Below are 22,232 nucleotides of genomic sequence, written 5' to 3'. Positions count from 1 at the left end.
GGAGATAAGAGAGGACACTTCTCTCTATTAATTAGCTAGCTAACACAATATATGAAACACCTAAATTAACCCCCCAAAACCCCTAAACCACCCCTTTAAAAAAAACAAAAACCTCTGCTCCTGCCAGCTGCTAACGCGTGGATGCCTATTGGTCCCGGTTGGTGACACCAACCAGGACAAAAGGCCCTGCCAATTGGTCCCGGTTGGTGGCACCAACCGGGACCAAAGGCCCTCCTGCCTGGGCTCCCCGCACCGGCCACGTGGACGGCCTTTAGTCCCGGTTCGTGTAAGAACCGGGACTAAAGGGCTAGGGCATTAGTAACGACCCTTTAGTCCCTGTTCCAGAACCGGGACTAAAGGCCCTTATGAACCGGGGTAAAAGCCCCTTTTCCTACTAGTGTAAACGGTCTCTACCGTGCCCCCCGGGACATGCCATAGTAGTAGCGAGGGGTATAAACCCGCGCTAGTACTAAGTTGATAGTAGTAGCGCGGTTTTATACCCCTCGCTACTACTAAGTACGAGGTAGGTGAAGTCCACATATCCTCGGCCGAATCCCTCCTCTCTCCCTCACTCTCCCCCCTCTCTCCATAGGCTCTCCTATGGTGCTCCTGCCCAAGCACACCTCCTCCTCCATGGCACCCAACGAGTTCACCTCCCCGCGTCGCTGGCGTCCAGGAGCTCGCTCGTCTTCCCCCTCACCTCTATGCCACCACGACGGAGCACCTCACCACCGGCGACCATCCCCGCTGCTACCTCCATCTCCTTCCTCTCTCGCTCGTTTTTCTTTCTCTCTCTCTCTCTCCCTCTGGATTGACTCACCCTCCCATGTCCTTGCCCGTGTAGGTCGTCGCCATCGCCATGGACGACCAGGAGCTCACTGCCTTGGCTGCGAAGAGGAGCCCCACGCCGCCATCTTGCTTGGCCATGGATCCGGGCCCTCTGTAGCAGCCGCCGCTGGATCTTGTCTGCCGCTGCCCTTCCGCACCTCCGGCGACCCCTGCCGGCACTGGATCGAACCATTGCTACCATTGACAGCACACACGGGATCGAGAATTTTTTTTGTTTTTGAAATTAATAGTAGTAGCGCGGGTAGCACCCACGCTACTACTAACAGGCGTAGTAGACCCGCGCTACTACTACAAGTTAGTTGTAGCACCGTAGTAGTAGCGCGGGCACCCGCGCTACTACTAGCTATTTAACCCCCGCTACTACTAGACTTTTTCCGAGTAGTGGTGAACTCCGTCTCCTTGATGCTAGACCAAATGTGCTACAGCCGAAAGTTATTCCTTGCATTCCTAACGAGGACGATGCACTTCTGGACGATATTCTGAGCGATGATGATTTCGTGAGTGGCTATGAAGAGGACGAGGCTCTGCTGAGCGACGAAGAGGACCTTGAAGAGGAAGGAGCCGAAGATCACAAGCTTGTTCCTCCTAGCAAGTCCAGCTGAAAAGAGGAATCTGTGTCTTATGTCCCAGTGGTCTACCTATCGGTGTTAAATATTTGTTTTTAACTTGCAACGCTTCATGATTAGAATGGTTTGTATGGATTTCTACCTCCGTGTGTGGCCGTTCATGCATTCTACTGCAAACTAAAACTAGCAGCAGAGAGTTTGGATTTAACTTTGTTCTCTTGATGTACTGAGTGTAGATTTTACTTATAATGTGTGGCTTTGATTCATGCAATGCCACTCGTCGGTTTGTACATAAAAAATAGTTTTACGTGGTCACAAGGCTGAACTTTTTTTCCCATTCAAAGTTTCAAACATTACATACGTCACGTAGCGAGATAGGTTTTATAAGTCTACCCATAATTTGGTCAAGCTTTGATGATAGGTTTTAACTAATCAAATATGATTTATAAGACAAATAAAATACTGGAATCTTACTTGAACTAGTAAATGGGTATATGCAATGCACGTTAATAGTAGACAGTATATTAATTACACGCGGACATTAGCCATGATATTATTTGTGTGTTAGTTATGTGATTATGTGACTACAATTAGTATGATATTAGTTGCACGGTAAACATGTTCAGAGCTCGCTATTGAAGCAACCTAGGTCTTTGGATTCACTTGGTTTGATGGTCGAGACCAATTGGATCTATCCCTTTAGGGCATTTTATGTTTGTATATAGATGAAGTTTCAGTGATTTGCCTTTTTTACATACAAGTAGTTTTCATTATTTAAAAATAGTAAAAATCAACAATTATAGGATGACCTCACTAGAAAAAACAACAATTGGATGATGTTTTTAACTATTTGTTTTATGATTTTTGATATTTTTTGAAACTTCCCATTTTGTGCTTGTTATAATATTAAATACTTAATGATTTTTTCATCCATTAAAGTGGTGGTGAGAACAAAGAAAAAACTGCCCAAGAGATCATGTCGGAGCAACAAGCAAGTTGCTAATAGAGTTTGTGGAGTTAAATAGATTTGAGCATGCAAAATAGCATTTATATTTTCTTACTGGAAGGAAATATGCGTCGGACAAAGCCCCAACCCCAGCCACAGGTTGTAGCCCCAGGCAACGTCATAGGCTCATCGTCAGAGTAGTATACCTCGGGAAAGTAGGTGTCAAACTCACGAGTGGCGGCCTCCCACTTTGGCTGGTCATAGTGGGGAGTATGTTACTAGTCTATGTTACTACCTTCATTATGGGAAGTAACATAGAAGTAGTGTCATAGATGGTTGTATTTATTAGCTTGTAGACTTATCTTACCTTGGAAACTGCTATGTGATGGTAACATATTATGTTACTCCAAACACCTCTCTCCTCATTAACTACATGGCACATAGGCAAACTTATCTTGGGGTTGTTGTGTTACTAGCTAAGTTTTTTTGCGGGAAAAACATCCAATCTATTCATCTTCAATCATGGTAGTACAACGAGCAATAGAAATAATAAAAAATACATCCAGATTCGCAAACCACCGAACGACGACTACAAGCACTGAAGCGAGCCGAAGGCGCGCCGCTGTCATCACCCTTCCCTCACCGGAGCCGGGCAAACCTTGTTGTAGTAGACAGTCGGGAAGTCGTCGTGCTAAGGCCCCATAGAACCAACGCACCAGAACAGCAACCGCCGCAGATGAAGAGTGTAGATCAGAAGGATCCAACCTGAAGACACACGAACGAAGACGAACAACGAACAGATCCGAGCAAATCCAGCAAAGACAGATCCGCCGGAGACACACCTCCACACGCCCATCGATGATGCTAGACGCATCACCGGAACGGGGGCTAGGCGAGGAGAACTTTATTCCATCTTCAGGGAGCCGCCGCCGTCTCGCCTTCCTGAGCAGGACACAAACCCTAACAAAGCTCGAAAAAAGATCTAAAAACGGAGCCCTCCCACCGACAATGGCCGAGATCCACTCCGCCTCCATGGTCCTAAGGCCACCAGAGACAGGATGGACCGGCGCCGGCGGGAGGCAGAGAACCCTAACTTTTTGGGAGGCGGCGGCTAGGTCGTGTTACTAGCTAAGTTACTCCCACTATGACCAGCCTTTTACATCTCCACAACATATCAGGCGAGGGCGGCCCCATCCTTCACGGGAGGAGATCATTAAATGCCATGCCACCGGGTCGGTGCGGCCTTGTCGATAACATGGGCCTCGGGGACGTGTTCTATAGCACCTCCTTCTCGTACACCATCGCCATGTTGGCCTCGACCTCGTCATACTCGAACACCTGCACCACGTCATCCTCTGACCTCTGTCGCGGCATCCATCTCTTAGACCTATGCCTTGTAGCCATCGGTGGAGGAGCTTGATGCTAATCGACAACTTGTTGGGCATGTGTGGACTATGGCGCGTGGCGGTGCGGTTGCCAATTTGAGGGCAGAGGGGTCTAAGACATGGACTGGAATAGAGAGAAGGGGCCGGCGGCGGTCTTCATATGAGGTGGGGAGGACAGAGGCTCTGGTGGCAGCGGAGGCTGTTGGGGCAAACTAACCCTCCTCGGTGACACACGTCGAGCAGCCTCCCAGCGACACAAACGCCGGACGGAGGTAGACGAAGGAGACACCATGATTTTTCCCGGCGACGAACGCCGCGGTGCACCAACGCATGTATCTTGGTTTTATTTCTCACAAAGACTCGAAGTCTCGAACACATACATGGAGGTACACACGCACACATGGAGCACAACCCAGAAGAACTCTCACATCGACCAAGCGCACACCACGGTCCCGACGGAGACTACATCTTCCTTAGACCCCTCTCACTTGGCTCAGCTCACACGGTCGCACTCCATCAGCAGACAGGACGGGGGCTTTATACCCGGGCTAGCACAGACGCACGCAGCACTAACTAATCACCTACATGCACTACTGCATGCCCACGTACAACTCTTACGCAGCGTCCGCTTCGGCCACGACCTGGCCAGCGTGCAACGCAAGTTCCAGCTAGCCCACTCGCTAACCAACTAACGACGCCGCCGATTTTGTAGCTGCTGCACGTAGGGCCCACGCAAGTCTTCACGCACGCACGCATAGCGACTCGAACGCATCATGGGACAAGATTATTCCTAACAGAGGCATCACCTTTCCCTCAAAAAAAGAGAGACATCACCGACACCATGCTTGCTTCTCTCTCCCGGCACGGAACAGAGGTAGGTGGCAAGTGACGAGCAGCCAGAGGGCAATCGCAACATGTAAATTGGCCCATATCTATAATCTATAATACCTACATAGCTCATCCCAACTACCTTATTTCTCTTGACATGCAAGCTATCCACATTAGCAACCACTCTCATACAGCCACGGTCACCTATGATCCCAATTAACTTTAACCCTCTGTCCTTTCGTGCCTCCATGTCATCATCCACTTTTGCTATGCTGCCGTGCTTTAAAATTGTCGCTCCCTTCCCGATTTGTTATTATGACTCGGCAGTACGTCCTCTCTTCAAATCTCTTCATCTCCTCCAATTTCACCCACACGAACAGATCAAAAGCTGCTGATGATAGTTTCCGTCTCCCTCTTCGTCTTATTTTTTGTTGAAACAAACATCGTGCCGTTCCCTATCCTGATGGTTCCTTCCATCTTCCGTGAATCAATATGTCTGCACTGAATTGGCCTTCAAGTCTTGAAATCAAAACGCCCTTTACATCCTCTCCCCGATGTACTTATATACTGCTATATGACGACGACGGCTTCTGTAGTCTGCTTCAAACCCGGCCTCTCCCCTCCGTAGATCGAGATGTGGCGGCGTCCCGAGGGAATCGGCTGGCGGAGGCGGTCCCCTCACCTCACAGAAAACTTAGCGCGTGCTCTTCCTCCTTCCTCTCTCGAGACTTGCGGCGGCTACACAACAGCAGATGGAGAGCGGCAGCATCGGATCCAGGTGAGTCTCCAACTATAAATCGCGCTCGCGCCGGGAATCGAGCCATGCCTATCCACTCCGTCCACCCGTCGATCGATCCGCCGGAATCGATTCATAGTATTTTTCTTGAAGATCGTCGTCAATGGAGTCCCGGGCCATTCGTCCCGGCGAGACGGCGTTGCCGCCAGTGTATGCTCTGCTGGCCCTATCCGACGCCGTGGAGTAGCGCCGGAGTGGGGCCGGGGCGAGGTGGCATGCATGCGTCGGCGTGCTAGCCGCGTCGCCCGTGGTTGGTGCTGGTGGTGGGCGGCGATGTGGCAGCGGACATGCCGCGGCTGGCGGACACGGCGCGGAGTCTGGGACTCTGGGCAGGGAAGCCGGCGTGCCGGAGAAGACCTCCGAGGCGGCGGATGAGATGGGGTTCGTCGGCACTGGCTCCGACGCTGACGGGTTCCCCTGGAGCAAAGCCATGCTCCAGTGGCAGTGCACCGGCTTCCATTTCCAGCCCGAGAAAAACTGGATGAACGGTACGTGCATGATCCATCCATTCCTCCAGCCATTAATCCCTTCCTTTTGATTGCAGCGCACTGTACTGAATTTTCTCCTTTGATTAAAGGTGCACGAAAGTGAGGCCACGGCCAGGAGCTAGGCGGTGGTGGACTGGAGATTTTCTCTCTGTTAATACCGTCTCCCTCTCCATAAATTTCTATGTTTTCTCTCTGTGTTAACTGTCTCTCTGTTAATTCTCTATGAAGAATCAACAGATTGTGAATCCTAGACTCTGAATGCGTGCGACGGGTTCAGCGGGCATGTGCGACTATATCCTACAGCTTCGTCTAATCTATGTAATTAAGCTATTTTTTTGGCACTCTCAAGCGATTGTTATGAATCAGTTGCATAATAACAAACTGTGGCAAAATGTTTCAGTACTTTATAGCAGTAGAAAGTTTATTACAAAGGGTTGTGACCACCATCTCATAGCGAAGAAGGTCATCTCAACAAATTATCCACCTTTTATCCTTTCAACCAAATACAAAGTTGGCTACCTACAACATCTTCTTATCTTCTCAAGCAAACAGAAAAATGGCCGTACCTAGCCCTCGGTTGGAGATTCCCGCAGCCACCTAAATCTATCTAGCAAACCAAATGCACCCCTAATTACACAAATATTCATTATACCTATTGTAGCATCGAAAGCACATAACAAGTTCCGCAGCAACGCGCGGGGTATCATCTAGTGTTACCAAATGCCTATGACAGGTAACGAGCGTGGTTTCGCCCTTCACTGGTAAGCGGGCCCTATTGCTAAATGTGACATTTAATGAAAAAAATTAAAATCTAAACAAACCAAATTGGATTTTTTTCGCAGATAGAACGTGGCAATTAAATATGATTCGGAAAGATTACTACATTGCATATAAGCTTTTTCTTAGGTTACTTAGTAGAATGTTATAAACTAGGGATCGAACATATTAGTCAAGTAGATATACAATTACCAACATAGAAAATTTTCTAGGGTGCCATCTTTTTGATTCGGTGACTTATATAACGTAATTTTCTAGTGTTTTCTTTCTCCTCGATTATTTCTTGATTTTTCGAGTATTTAATCAAAAACTACCACAATTGGACCTGACCTAGCAAAAAACTACCACTTTGTAAAAAATTACCAAAAACTACCACTTTTTTTCCTAATCATTTGCTAAAAACTACCACTTTGATTTAAGTACCATTTTAAGTATTTAAATGTGATTATAACAAACTGGGCCCATCTGTCAGGACTGAAAAAGTCAGCACCGCTAACTTTCACCGTTAACCTGTGGGGCCCATATGTCAGTTCTATCCCCTTCCTCTAAAATTCCCCATGGAGGATTTAGATAAGGGGTCCTGTCGCCTACGAGCTCCGGTGGCCATCCTCTGCACCCGAGGCCTCCCCTGCCCGTGGTTGTGACCGTCAGGCACCACCGCCTACGTCTGTTAGTGGCATGAGGGGCGAGGGAATATGGAAGCAGAGGCGTGGAAAGGGCTGGGCGGCGGGCTCGTGCGGGCGGAGCTCCTGCCGCGACGGCGGAGGAAGAAGAGCTCGCCGGCGAGGTTCTAGTGTCCTAGGGGTTGCAGGCGTGCTCGTGGGAGCCGCAGGAGCAGCAGGTGCTGCTGGTCATCGCGGCTAGGCCTGCGCTCCTTGGTCAGATCCGTCGAGAGTTTCCTGGACTACGCAGCCGGATCCGGAGCTCTCTGAGAGAACAAACAACCCACACCTTCCCTGGCCATGGCCTTAGCGAGGAGCCACAAGCGTCCCACCTGTGAAGCCTCAAGCTCGGAGGCTACGTGCTCACGCCGCTACATGAATACGGCGCGCTCACCATGCTCCTGGGCTGGATGGCTGCCGCACCGCCGGCCAAGCTGCCTGCCATGCTGGCTAGCCATGGCCGCAGCCGTGCCCAGGCTTGTGCTTGGTGGGGAATTCCAGAGGTAGGAGATGGAACTGACATGCGGGCCCCTTAGGTTGACGGTTAAAGTGTCGGTGTTGACTATTTCAGCCCTGACGGATGGGCCTAGCTTGTCATAATCAGGTTTAATCGACAATTTTTCATACTTGGTAGTTTTTAGCAAAGGATTAGGAAAAAAGTGGTAGCTCCGGGTAAAGTTTTTCAAAATGGTAGTCTTTTGTTAGGTCACGTCGAATTGTGGTAGTTTTTGGTTAAATACTTTGATTTTTCCCTATGATTTTCTTCCACTCTACATGATGCTGCCATGATGCCCCTCTTTCACTACAAGCGGTGATGGTAGGAAGGAAAAGGGTGCGGGGCAGGATAGTTGGTTAGCGTGGGGTGTTGTGTTGCTTTCGTTGTTTTCGAGGAAATGACTGCTCCTAGTAATATACTTCCTTCGTTCATAATTATTTGTCTTTTTAGAGATTTCAAATGGACTACACATACGGATGTATATATATAGACATATTTTAGAGTGTAGATTCACTCATTTTGCTTCGTATGTAATCATTTATTGAAATCTCTAGAAAGACAAATATTTATGAACAGAGGGAGAACTCTCTATCCATTCCAAAAATATAAGGTGTATTTTTTATTTTTAAAATCACACTTCTCTCTATTTGACCAAATTTGTAGAGCAAAACATCAATAACTACAATGACAATTCTGTATTATTAGATTTATCATGAATATATTTTTACATTTTATTTCCTTGTTCTGTTATAATTCTGTTTACAAACTCGATCAAGATACTAACATCTGATTTACGAAAATTAACTACACAATATGTTGTTAAAAAACCCCCGCAAAAAAAAATATGTTGTTAAAAAGGGGAAGCATGTTTGACCGAAGGAAAGAAAAATAAAGAGGGGGGAGGGGGAGAAGAGGAGACGGAGAGGCAGGGGCAGCAGGGCCCAGCCCAGCGTGTCGTCGAGTTCCGGCCGAGTCCGGGCAGTAAACGGGTCCGATATCGACTGGGTCCAGAGGCTCGCTCGGCGAGGGTTCGTCTTCCCCTTCTTTATACAGATCGCGATTGTGCTTCTGGTCATCAAGGCCATGGCAGTTGAGGAGCCGGGAAACTGGACGATGAAGTCGTGCACTGGTGCCAGGTATACGGAGGCATGCGACCATGCTTCGGTGAGGATGGCAGCCGCGGGATCAAGCTACATGTTCGGTGAGCAGCTGCCGAGGGACGGATCGATCTTTCGACGTCGACGGGACACGAGCAGCCAGGATCATACGATCCGCTCGGGACAGGAGCAGCGATTGACATGGAGGCAAAACTATCAGCCGTCTTCCCCAAGAAGAGTGCCGATGCATCCATTGCCCCTGAGGCTAGAGCAGTGATTATTTCTGAAGAATAAAGTATACATCGTATCGTATAACAGTGCGTGTATGGATGAAGTTATACGATACGAGATTAGCTACAGCTAAAGAAAATTAACGACGTGCACAATAACTATGAAATATTAATGAATTTATTTATTCACTTAAATAATTCACTGAAAAAAATGATCAGGAAAGCACTACGTGCTAATCATGCATTTTAATTTGCATTGCAAAATTAGGCAGTGGGAACTGTTCATCGGTACAAAAGCTAGGGGTGTGGCACAATTGTAATCTAAATAATAGTCTAATAGGCTAAAATATGTGTATAAACAATTGCCAAAAGCTAGGGATCGCCGGCGCATTGTTTCCAATGATGGGCTCCATCGCTGATCGATACGCGTGAGTGATCGTTCACTGAGGTGTCTTGGCAATTAGGATGTCGATGCAGCATATATATAAACGGATATATTTTTAATGCTTTTTATTGCCTGCCAAATATATCAAGTCGTTTTTAAGACGTAGATGATTCTTTCTAATTATAAAAAAAACGTGACGGGGGCGTATCAGATCTTTCTCCTTTTTTATAGTTGAATATTTTGTTCCTAAGGAATGACATATTTACAGTTCAATCTCAACGAATCGAAAAAAATCAACCTTTGTATAAAACCAGATATCCCGAATTAAGTACGCGTACAAATAATACATACTGCCATAATGGCTACACTTAGAGTTGACAAGCAAAAAGAAAACACACTTTAACAAAAATGATTGTTCTGTGTGAATACATTATTATTCCAAATGTAGATAAAAGGACCGAGGGAAACGAGCTTTTTATTGAGCCGTGTTGAAAAGCAAAGTCATCTACTGTCCAGTTTTCCTGGCTGCAACTGCAGCATTGACGTATGATAGTGTTTCGTCAAGTGTCATTAAGCAGGCTTCGTGGATATCTACGAAAAAACAATTTGTTAGTACTAATAACATCGTAATACAGAAAAGAACAAAAAGCCATAAAAATCGAAATAGTTTATATAACTTACCTTGGAGATGATGAACATCATCATTAATGTTGGGGGAGAACAAGAATGTGCTCACCCTCATAGTCTCCATGCACTTATCCCTCCGGTTTACCTGTATGTACGTAATTGCAATTTTCTCGAACAAATTTTCAGTGCTCTGCAAGTGGTACAAGTGACGACCAGCATGCTCTTGACTTAGGCGTATAAACAGTATCTCCCGTCTGGAATGATAAAGATATGTTGATGGTAGGCAACTATCAAATATTAATAATCATATAAAACCTCAAGTACTGATTGGAATTTACCGAAAATTCATGATGCCTATCTCAACAAAATGGACCTGCCGTCTATATACCGAATCCCACCTATGTTGTATCCTACCAGCATAGACAAGAATACCAAGAACATCTGGAAAAAATTAAGTCTGGGTGAGACAAAATGTTAAATCGATAAATATGCAAAAACAAACTAAAAGATGTTGCACCGGTAATGGTTTTGTCCCGTGGCAAGGATATGGCACCAAGTTGTGGGAAAAATGGTGGACAGATTGTCAATGCAATACTGTGCACCGATGTCCTAACCATGGTTATAGCATTTAGTTCAATGACAAACTCCATGCATAGATACCAGAAGTGACCATCTAGCATTTCCGTGGGGTTTATCCCGACGCTATTGAAGTCATATGTTAGCCCGGTCTGCAGAATGGCGTTGAATCGATAAGCTTGGTTGCTGAAGGCAATTGCTTCAATCTTTGTTCCCTAGAAATATTTAAAAATTTAGATAACAAGACTTTAGAACACATGTGTATATACATTAAAAAAGGTTGCTATATTTAGTGATCACTAATCTCATACTTCCTGGTCCAGAAGTATGCAACGGAAGTATGGGTTTCCCATTGCATGCACCCTGATATGGGACTTCCACATTACCTTAGCTCGAATTATCCAACATCTTTGATAGATATGTTCCATCTGTACACTTTGAAAATTCAGGTACCTACATAAAATAATACGAAATGATGGGATAAACAAATGGTGATGTCAGATAAGCGTGCATGAAGATCTGTACACTTGCCTGTTCATTGGAGGGATGGTAGGCAGAGGCATGATGGGATCCGATGGATTCGCCATCACCCTCCTCGAGGGCCTCGAGCTGTACGGTATCACCATGGTCAGGGAGCTAATGGATGAAGTGTTAAAGAAAGATAGAGGGGCGCACGGGCACGGGTAGTGGCATTTATATATATAGTCCAAGGGGCCCACAGGCGGGAAAATCAAAATTCTTTCAATATTTGCATGTGGCCATCTAGCGAAAAAAATCTCTACTATCGAAACTATTATAAATAGTAAGTTATGAGAGTTCTTTGGCAACAAATAATTTTTTGCTAAAACTTTTTGAATCAATTAATTATTTATAGATATTTCAGATTCTTAATATGATCGAAATCATGTCAATTATCTCACCAGTATCATTGTTTCCTTTTCGCCTGTGAATCCGCTATATTCAATATAACAAACTGCAGGAATATAATGATGACTTCAGATTTTTAGTTAGGAACGCAATAATTGGATATATCAAAATAATTAAGGTGATAGTGCGTTAAGGTAAGTGTAGTCACGCAATTAATATATTACCATGGATTCGCCAATATTTCGTCGATTAAATATATTACCATTAATTCCCAACATGTAATCAATTTCAAAAATCGATTATTTACTCAGCTTTTATTATACTATATGTTTTTTTTAAATCCCAACATATTTGATTTTATAACATGTGATGAGACGTTGTCGTGTTACTTTGCAATGAATATTTTACGGGCATTTTAAAATAGTAACAAAAAATTAAATCGAAGTTATTAGCAATAGTAATAATTTGTTCAGTCGGTCTTTGATGGCTTGATTCGTTGGTCGCGGTTGCATGCACAATTGAGTATGCGCGTGAAAAGCTAACTTCGATCTGTTTTTTAATTAGCATCTCTTTTTTAATTTGATTCTGTATGCACAGTGTAGTAACAGCCGCACTTTCAAAATCAGCATGCTTAATTGAGAAGCCTGTGCGTTTTGTGACGTAAGTTAGTTAATATAGCACAAACGCAGTAAATGCCATTTGTAATAAAAAGAATATTTTGATGGAAGTATGGATTACAGCATTTGTACCGCGTATTCATATAAGAAAAAGAAAAAAAATAGCATGTTCGGCGACAAAGCTCAAAGGGAAGATAAAAAACAGAGAGTAAGAAAGCAAGCATGAAACAATATCTGTTCTTTATTCATACTTTCATAGTTTGACTCCAAATCGATTACAATGCAAAATGCTCTTAAGGAGCGTTGAAACATAAAACATAAAAAGCTGTAAAGAATATTGTATAACTCCTCATGATTGCTCCTTTCAAGGCATTTCCGTCTTCTTGTCGCATGTTTGCATGTGCTTCACAACCATATGTTCCAACTCATTGATCTTCTTTATGAGAGTTTGCATGAGCTTGTTGCTCTCCTTGGTTGCCTGCAGAATTTGATCGTTGCTAGTACCCCAACCGTCCCCCAAACCTTCTTTCCTATCGTCTTTCGTAACGGGATATCTACTACTAATAGGCAGGTTAATAGGCTCGACGTGATTATGCATCCTAAGCCTTTTTGGCTTTGGTGTGTTACCCTTACCAAAGGGACGCATCGGCGTAGCGCCGTCATGATCTTCCAGTTCACCGAAATCTTCACTTTCTTCTTCCTGCCAACGAATATCCTCAACAGCATCATCGCTGAAGCGAATTGAACTGTTGGATGACGCCATGTGAGAGGAGGATGGAGAGGTCTGGTAAGGTCGCTGGAACGGTTGATCTATATATAAGCATTTCTAGGAAGCTCTGAATACGAAATCGGTAAACAAATCGACCGATTTGGTCACAATCAAATATTAATTAATGGGATCAATTTTGTGATTCAGTGAGTAGAACCTACTATATTATTACAAGACAAAAAAGATAACCTGTCTTAAGATTTCATGTGTGATAAACCGATTAGGAATTTTTTTAAAAGGAAGCAAATAAAATAGTTAACATGCACGCATTGTACATTTTTCAAAAACACTTCTAAAATTTCCTTATACACGGGATTTTTTTAAACTATGTTGAATACTGTTTTCTTCAAATGCATTAACACTTCATTCAAGTTTGTGCCAGCTGTAACATTTACTTACATTTCCTTGTTCAAACAGGAAAGAGAACATCAAAAAATAAACATGAATTAGGGAAATAAATAAAACGAAACCTATTGAGATCAGCTTACAACTCTTTCTTGCATTTCATGTGTAATACCTCATGTATATCAAAAAATATAATTGGACTACAAATCATTCAGTCCAACACAGCATTGCAAAAGATCATATTTATTATTCTTTTTCATCACAACAATCTGTATAACATACATACGTACATATGAGAAATAGTAGTAGAAGTACACGCTCCCATAGCTAGGAAACAACATAAATTTGTGTATTTATGCGTATGCATTAGCAGCAACGGTATTACACACATGCACTATCTGTTTATGCATTAGCAGAAGTAACACATCAGCGGCATCATTCGTTAAGAAAAATTACGCTTGTAGAAAATCTATATCAGCGATGATGGTGTATACATACAAATATTTTAGGTCTGAACTATTACAGATGCACAGTAAATTCATGATGGTAAATGAACCAATGCAAGAAAATAATATGTAACCTGAACTGAACTGTTAAATAATTAGTTTAGATACGTGAAAGTATCAAGTATTCTAATTTTTTTTCAAATATTGTACACTTCAGCAATCAGACATGTCAGTTGTCACATTTTTTCAAAGTCGCACGGGCATATAAACTTATTCGCATGTACGCAGGCTAGCTTTTTATTATTTATTTGTAGTACATATGCAAAATATATATTCACAAACTTCCCTCCTGCGTGTGTTGGTCTTATAATTCAGACCAATCAGAATATTATAGTTCTGACCTAGCAGATGATTGTAGAGGATCATAAGGACGTCCATAAACTTACATTCAAACATACTATCAAAATACCAAAATAATAAGAACAGATATGTTAATTTGCCGTAATAGAATAGTTTCATTGGATGTTCCAGGTCTTTATCCTGCCAATCACTATATCTGAATTACATATTACACATGAAAAAGTACGCTTGTAGAAAATCTATATCAGCGATGATGTTGTATACATCCAAATATAAAAATACCAAATAAAAAAATAATATGTAAAAGAAACGAAATTCAACATATCTTGACCATCGCAAGAGTAAATGCTCTGTCATTACTAAACCTGCCAATCTATTAAGACCGAACTTCAGCCTGTAAGGACTTCCTTGTAGATGATGTTCTTCATCGAGGTCAGTAAGGACACAGTTGGTCTTTTTCGCTTCCTTGGATTGTCCTTTAGCTTGTTGGCCTTCTCCTTCGGCTTCTCCTTCTGAATGAGTATCTTTATGTTTCTCTTCGCGGTGGCTCGAGACAAAGCAACATAGAGCTGACCATGAGAGAACACGGGATTGGGTAGGTAGACACCAACTATCGGTATGGTCTGCCCTTGAGCCTTGTTAATGGTCATAGCAAAGCTAAGCCTTATAGGAAATTGCTTTCTCTTAAACTTGAACGGAAACATGTCGTTTTCAGATGGGCAGAGAGGTATTCGAGGAAGGAAGACCCTCCTGCCAGCGTGTTGACCAATCACGATTTCTGCATCAATGGTGTTCCTCTCAAAACCTCTTACAACAAGCCTAGTGCCATTACACAGTCCATTAGCTGGATCAATGTTCCTTAGAAGTATGACAGGGCAGTTCAGCTTTAGCTTGAGTGCATGCGGAGGAAGACCATTAGGAGTCAATCCATTAAGAAACTCCTGAGCGTAGTAGCCATATGGGTCGTCCTCTGCAATGTCAAAGCTATGGTAGATTACTTCATCTCCATGAAAACGGTCTATCATGCGGATGTTTATCTTGTCGACATTGTCGTTTGTCGCGGAAAGGATTGCTCGAGATGTCATGTAATTGGAATCAGACATGTTGTCATCTAGACTCGGAAACACGTGGTCAATAAGTTTCTCCAGGTCGTCAACCTCGCCTGTAGACGGCAGACAAATATCTTCAGGGAGTAGTATGTTGCCTTGATCGTGTACATCCTCAGTGCCATTGCCGACCCTTAGCAAGTAATCCGCAAACCACGTGTCATTATGAGCCCTCATGTTGGTGATGAGCCGAAGCTGCCGCATACACTTCCACAGATGAGAACTTCAGAGGGTTGCATCAATTATCTGGCCCCACGACCCCCTTCTGACGACCGGCAGCACCTGCCGAAAGTCCCCACCGAAAACAACAGTCTTTCCTCCAAAGGGTCGGTCACGTATTCCCATGATGTCGCGCATGCTGTTGTCCAATGCCTCTACAGCTTGTCGCTTCGTCATGCTGGCCTCGTCCCATATTATCAATGCGGCCATCCTTAGGAGCTTGGCGGTCCCACTCTGCTTGGTGAAGCTGCACGAGGCTCCATCATCGCAACTCAATGGGATCTTGAACCTCGAGTGGGCAGTCCTGCCGCCAGGCATGATAGAAGCGGCGACGCCCGACGTCGCGGTAGCGATACCAATCTTGCCTTGGCTCCTCACCTTGGCAAGCATCGCCCTGTATAGGAAGGTCTTCCCTGTACCTCCAGGGCCATCAACAAAGAATACACTCCCATCACCGCGTTCAACAGCCGTTAGTATCTCGTCGTATGCGGCCCTTTGTTCCAAGTTCAGCGAAGATACCAACTTAGTGTCATCCATGTCAAACTCAACGGTTGTTTCCTCGATGACCTCTCTTGCCTCGCCGTCGGTTGGGTCAAACGCATCATCTATGCTCGGAAGAGCGAAATCAACAATATCTTTACCCATGGACTGCAACATACCCCTAATGTCTAGCAACACCATCTGCTCCACCTCGTCAGGGGACGTGCGTGATCGATGATAGTCATCTGACATAGGCTCGAGGTGCCTATCCCATAAACCACGCACGTCGCCTGGCTCGCAGTGCACCAAGATGGTTGCGAAGAGCCTCCTAAGAGAACATGGCATCGCCCACTGCTCAGCCTCAGTAAGACAGTCGTCGAGCGTGTTGTCTGCCTCGATGAGTCCCAACCTTTCAGCAGCCTCTCTAAAGCTCCCACATAGCACGCCGTCCACGGTGAGCAAGTCGTCAAAGGATGTTTTGCCCGTAACATGGTTTAGCAACACACGCAGATAGTATCGGTCCCCCTCGGCAGGATTGGCAGACACGATGCGACCTATTTGAAAACGCTCGACCCGCGGCTTCCAATACTTCTTTTTCTTCGGCCACGTGAAGCTACCGGGAAAATCCTTGTACAATATATTTCTAGCCCGAGGGTGTTCCTGGTTAGCCTTGAAATACTCCGTTAACATGGATTTTGAAATATTTTCTGAGGCGACAACATTTTTCAAGTCAGCCTGGGCATTGAATGCGACCTGTGCATATTCGGGAGATGAAGAGGCAACTGCAAGACAAGAGGGTAGTTGGCGCAAAGTGGAAAGCCAAATATCCTCCACATAGCCTCCGGAGGGGTGATCCACCTTGCGTCAACGTATCTCTTGATCTCATCAATGTTACCATCGGCGTCGGGCTGGTCGATGCTGAAAGAAGCCTTATCATGGCCCTTGTAAATGTACTTGTAAAGATATTTGACGGCCTTTATGCTCGAGCAGACCTCAACGTTGATGTGGCAATTGAACATCCGCAGAAGGTATGGGGTATAAGGCACAACCCATCTGTTGTCCAACATCTTCCCTCGGACCTTAGCACGCCTACCATCGCCTCTACGTCGATAAACTGGGTACGAGTCCTTCCCCTGTGCTGCGTTTTCATTGAACGACCGCGGGTATCTGCACTTGCATCCGTTTTCTTGCATGCAAACATTCTTCGGGTTTAGAGCACCGCATGGTCTGTGCATCATATGTTTTACCACCATTGCATACAATTCCTGATACTTATGCTTGTCTGGGAGCTCTGCGGAAATGAGTCGGTCATACTGTTCGGGGACGATAAGCTTATATGTTGAGTCCATGATCAACAGAAAATTGCGTGTGGGAGGCCCCTTTTTTGAAACTCGACAACATATACATATGCGACAACAACACCCAGGATGTGCTTCTTGAACAACATGTCCTTCATAGCCTCTAGTTTGCCAAAGAACACGCGAGCCACAATATCAGGTCGGTCTTGCGCCGTCTGACCAGGCAGCAACTCATTCGTTATCTCTTCCCATTTTGGATTGCAAGTCATGGTCAAGAAGATGTCAGGCTTCCCGTATGTATGTACAATTGCCATGGCATCCATATGCCTCTTCTTCATGTCGCGGTCGCCACCAGGGTATGTTCTAGGGAGAACTATTCTTACCCCAACAGCGCTTGCTCGGGTCTCCCCCGAAGTGATCGCATCAACAACTCCTTTATACAAGTCGGCACGAATCTGCGTCTGGTTCTTCCTGTACCACCTTAACCGACAACTTTCAATCTTGACGTACATGTCGACGGCCCATTGCTGCAAGAGGCGTGCTCCACAGAGTATGAGATTAAAGATCGCAGGCCGTGTCTGCAGCTTGTAACAGTAGTAGTCTCTGAAAGAGACGCACAACCTGCTGTTGCCCTCTGCACATGATTGAGTACCATCAAAATGAGGATATAATCGACAAACAAAATATTATTTGTAGCAAAATGGGACGCAGACGGCATACCTGCATCCTCATCATCATCATGGACCAGTTGAGGATTTAGTACAACCTCCAAAGGAACATTACATTTAGGTAGCTTCGGATGCCAACCTAGTTCTCCCCTTGGATAGAATAGGGGATAAGACAAAGGGTCATATGCTCCGGAGGTCACACGTATACTGTGCCTTTCGTTGTTATTACCACAAAGTGTTATCCTTCGGTCAAACCTTTTTGCTAGGTCGTTGCCCTCAACCCAAATTGCAGTGACCTCAGATGACAACGGTCTGTTATATCTTCTTTGGTCAAGCCTTTTATCGGTGTTTAGGTCTATCATGTAATCATCGAGGTTGTCCTTGTGTGCACCCGAACTCCTAAATTGCTGGGAGTACGGGTTTTCTTTGAGTATGTCTACTAACTTCTTCACGACATCTTGGTCTAATTGCTTGGTGGCCGCCTTACGATGAGTGATGGTTGGGTCATCATCACAAAAGTATAACTGCAGATGCTCGGGACGGGAGCTAGGCCCGAACGAATGCACATTGTGGTAGATGGTGCCGTGTGCCCGGAATGTGTACACCCCAGACTTCATGTTTGTGCAGTTCTCATCAAGGCTGACGCCAAGGGTTGTGAAGGCAAAATGCCCGTTGAAGAAGCGTATGTTTTCCCGAAAATGTCTAGAATCTGCATCCATGCTTGACCATAGCCTCATCAGCTCTGGGATTGGCTCAGGTTGTTTAAGTTCGATCTGGCCATTGCGACAGCAGAAGCCGTCAGTCTCAGACACAAATTTTTTTGCCTTGCAGTGTTTGCAGTTTGCGTCGAGCTTCAGGATGTGAGTCGTGTCTGGGATGTTTGTGTAGACAAAGTCTAATGGATCAACCTCGCTAGGTATAGCAGACGACATGATCGCTTCCTCTTCATCCTCCAAGGTGTCATTATCGTATCCTACGTGCATTTGTTGAAACATGATGTTCAAAACATTATTAACTACTAACTATAATTATGATAAAGCCCCACAAATTCATAGATTATAGTTGACCATACCTTCGTCATGAAACATGTAGTACTCCTCATCCATAAAGTCGGATGGTGTCGTCTCATCGCCAGTGATGCAGTCTCGGAACCCATCGATTTCGTCTGCATTATCTCCATGGCGAATGTGACAATAGACAACGTCATGTCAGATGAGGGTTGGTGAGAATGAGCACAACAAGGTGACAATAGAATTATCATACCATTGGTACCAACAATGAAATTCGGCATGATTATCGTCGGGTCGCCATCAGATGAATCACCTTCGGCGGCCCGAGAGAGGGGTGTTGCGCGGGATAAGTTTGCTAGGTCTGGACGTGGGAGTGCGAGGGATTCTTTGCATGGGGTGTGCTTCTTTGCCGCATAAGTTGCCTTTCTTTTTGCACTTAACTCCCCCTTCTCTTTGCTGCATGCCCTCCATTCTCGCAGCGTGGTACTTTTTTCTTCAAGATCGATAGTTCCGTGCTCTAGATGTTTCCGATATGTTGCTCGCCTACGCGCGTTTGTTTGCTCCATTTGATCAGGAGTTAAGCAAGTTCTGCGTTGCTTACCACGCTGCTTCCTAGGTAGTTGGTTATCATGAATGACAGCTGTACTGATTGTATTGGTATGAGGCAATACCGCCTCATCTTGTGACAATGACGTATAGCTGGACCTATTTGGGTCGGCTGGTTATACAACAGTGTAAAACGCTAATCAGTACTGCATTAATTGATCATTGATACAAAAGGTACCAGCATATTATGTAGGTCATATCAGCTGACTCCTTCCGTCCATTTTCACAAGGTATTAATGTCTAATCAAAAGTCAAACGAGAGGACGATAAAACAATGAGTTTGATAAGCTTGTTTTCCAAGATAACTTATTAAACACTTGTATCCAGAAACATTAGGAATATATATACTATCAAGAGGCAGCTGAATCAAAAAGCATTCTAACCTGATATTGTAAGGGCAGGAAGGTTATCATCTTTGTGCTTCACGGTAGCTCGCCCTTGAGCCTTGATCTGGCTATTTTTGTCGGCAAGGAGCATAGGGTGAGCTTGTACCCCATTAGTGATATCACCGAGAGCGCTCCGTGGAACATTTTGCATACCTGCAATATGGTTGCAGGTGTCATACTCACGGACTCTCAGATAATAATCATACTGTTATGAACAAAGGGAGTATATTCAATAGACGTTTGGCCTGTAATATAGAAATAGTCGTACCCGACATGTCAACGGCAGGCATATTTTGATGGAGATGCTTGCCGGCGGCGTCGTCATATTTTCTTCGATAACCATCTACCAACGGAGCTTTCATCTGTTCCTTGTTAATGTCAGCATTTTCCTTGTTCTTAAGATACGTTGCCCGCCTCCGCGCATTTATTAGCTCTTTCTTGTCGTCTAGTAATAGATGCATGAAGGTGTGAGAGTAGTGAATGCAGGAATGTACATTGTTTTGATTTAAAATCAAACAATCATATCAGATATTGAAAGGTCAGGTTGACTTCCGTGCTGTACTTTTTCTGCTTCCTCCTCTTTTTTCCTCCGATAAGCAGCTCGCCTCTTGGCGTTTATCTGCTCTCTTTTTTCATCAGACAAGATAACTTCCTTAGATGGTTTCGAGACACGCACGACAGATCCTGTAGTCATGTGCTTGGATGTTGAACCGGATTGTGGTAAAACTTGAGGAGTTGCATTGATGTTTACGTGATTTCTTCCATACATATGAGTCAAATCTAGAGCCTCTGGAACAAAACCAAACCAAAATGATAATGTACTTAGTATGTTAATGAACATCTGCAACACAACCTCTATAAGATAGATACGGTTCACAACGAAAGACAAATCTTGTAATACCGTTTACACTTTGTGCTACGGCTACGGCTAACTCGTTAGTGAGACAACTGAGAGACACAAACGTTGATGAGGTTGCCGGGTTGCCCGCTTGATGTAAAAATAACCGATAGTGGTCATAACGGGTCAGTTTAGTGCTATCCGAAGAGTAGAGAGTACTGATTATGTTTTATACTAACCTGAGTTCAGTTCAGAAGGCCGCGGTACACATGTGACATCACCATCAGTGGGTTGAGGAACAACAACAACTGTGGTCTGTTCAGTGATGGACTGATCTGAAATTGGTTCATACAATTAAATAGACGGTCTAATAATAGATGCAGCAAGCTGTGAGAGTAGTCAAAGCAGGAATGCACATTCTTTTCATTAAAAATCAAACAATTATACCAGATGTTGAAAGGTAAGCTTGACTTTCATGCTCAAGTTTCTTTGCTTCCTCCTATTTCTTCCGTCGATAATTAGCTCGCCTCTTGGCGTTTATCTGCTCCCTTTTTTCATCAGATAAGATACCTTTTTTAGTTTGTTTGGTGACATTCTCGAAAGATCATGTAGTCGTGTGCTCGGATGTTGAAACGGTTTGGGATAAATCTTGAGCAGTTGACATAGTGTACAGCTGTATTCCTCCATCAGTAGGAGACACATCAAGAACATCTGGAACAAAACAAAAGCTAAATGTTATTGTTCTTAGACTGTTCTTGAATGTCTGCAACACAACCTCTATAAGCATGATAAATAACCGAGATTGCCGGGTCTCCTTTTCAATATGTTTTTTGCTCACCTGAGTTCAGATCGGGAGGCCGCTGAACACATGTGATATCACCATCTGTGGGTTGGGGAACAACCGGGTCTGCGGTCTATTCAGGTATCGAGTGGCTTGGAGCATGGTTCATACAAGTAACTGAGATTGAAGTCACGAACTTAAGAGAATAAAATGATGAGTACTCTATCCGCACAGCCTCATACCTGGACTAATAGGGGGATTATCAACAACGGTTGTCCCAGCCATCTGATATCCTACACCTTCAGTACCCACAAGTTCATTATCCGGAAGAACCGGTTGTCCAGACGGTTCAAGTGTCAGCCCATCTGAGTGTCATTCATACAAGTAAGCGAGATCAATTCGATAAATAAATAGTATTAAATCATGGTAAATTGACAATCCAACTGTCTTAAATGGGGTACTCAGGTTGTTCTCACCATCATTTGTCCAATCCAAATTATCTGAAACAATGTCATTTAAGGAAATCACAATCGGGATATAGCTTGACATGTGCGGCAAGTTTTTTAGTCAAAGATTTACCTCTAGGTACACCTGACACTGTTGTATGTTCCGCAGATTTGCTTTGTGGATTCCCCATACTTACCTACAAGCAAAGATTTCATACTATTAACAATGGCTTGTGAACTGAAGTTGTCTACCATCTTAATGATCTTATTTTGTTATGTTTC

The 22,232-nt window shown here is 44.4% G+C and overlaps 2 protein-coding genes and 1 long non-coding RNA gene across 3 annotated transcripts; all 3 read right to left on the bottom strand.

Annotated features, from left to right (window-relative positions):
- Positions 1-14,501: 14,501 nt before the first annotated feature.
- On the bottom strand, positions 14,502-15,422 carry LOC141028214 (uncharacterized). The gene has a single exon (XM_073506079.1). The coding sequence runs from the start codon at positions 15,420-15,422 to the stop codon at positions 14,502-14,504; it is 921 nt and encodes a 306-aa protein (XP_073362180.1).
- Positions 15,423-15,443: 21 nt separating this feature from the next.
- On the bottom strand, positions 15,444-19,174 carry LOC141028213 (uncharacterized). The gene is made up of 8 exons (XM_073506078.1): positions 19,147-19,174; positions 18,956-19,048; positions 18,139-18,856; positions 17,936-18,033; positions 17,323-17,849; positions 17,178-17,230; positions 16,813-17,084; positions 15,444-16,699 (listed from the first exon to the last, which is right to left on the bottom strand). The coding sequence occupies exons 1-8, from the start codon at positions 19,172-19,174 to the stop codon at positions 15,444-15,446; spliced, it is 3,045 nt and encodes a 1,014-aa protein (XP_073362179.1).
- A 3-nt stretch (positions 19,175-19,177) lies between these two features.
- LOC123495542 (uncharacterized) lies at positions 19,178-20,205 on the bottom strand. The gene is made up of 3 exons (XR_012190470.1): positions 20,154-20,205; positions 19,883-20,038; positions 19,178-19,611 (listed from the first exon to the last, which is right to left on the bottom strand). It is a non-coding gene; the product is annotated as an uncharacterized lncRNA (long non-coding RNA).
- Between the last annotated feature and the right edge of the window lie 2,027 nt (positions 20,206-22,232).

This window comes from Aegilops tauschii, unplaced genomic scaffold (genome assembly GCF_002575655.3).
Source record: "Aegilops tauschii subsp. strangulata cultivar AL8/78 unplaced genomic scaffold, Aet v6.0 Super-Scaffold_295, whole genome shotgun sequence".
Taxonomy (NCBI): Eukaryota; Viridiplantae; Streptophyta; class Magnoliopsida; order Poales; family Poaceae; genus Aegilops; species Aegilops tauschii.
The sequence above is the reverse complement of the archived record's forward strand: the minus strand, read 5'-3'. Positions and strand labels throughout refer to the sequence as shown.

Excerpts from the sequence above, each read along its gene's own strand:
- LOC141028214 (XM_073506079.1), bottom strand. The coding sequence starts at position 15,422 with ATGCGGCAGCTTCGGCTCATCACCAACATGAGGGCTCATAATGACACG.
- LOC141028213 (XM_073506078.1), bottom strand. The coding sequence starts at position 19,174 with ATGCCGAATTTCATTGTTGGTACCAATG. Across the intron at positions 18,857-18,955 it reads CTACATGTTTCATGACGAAG|GATACGATAATGACACCTTG; the intron begins GTATGGTCAACT and ends AAATGCACGTAG. Across the intron at positions 17,850-17,935 it reads TGATGATGATGAGGATGCAG|AGGGCAACAGCAGGTTGTGC; the intron begins GTATGCCGTCTG and ends AATCATGTGCAG.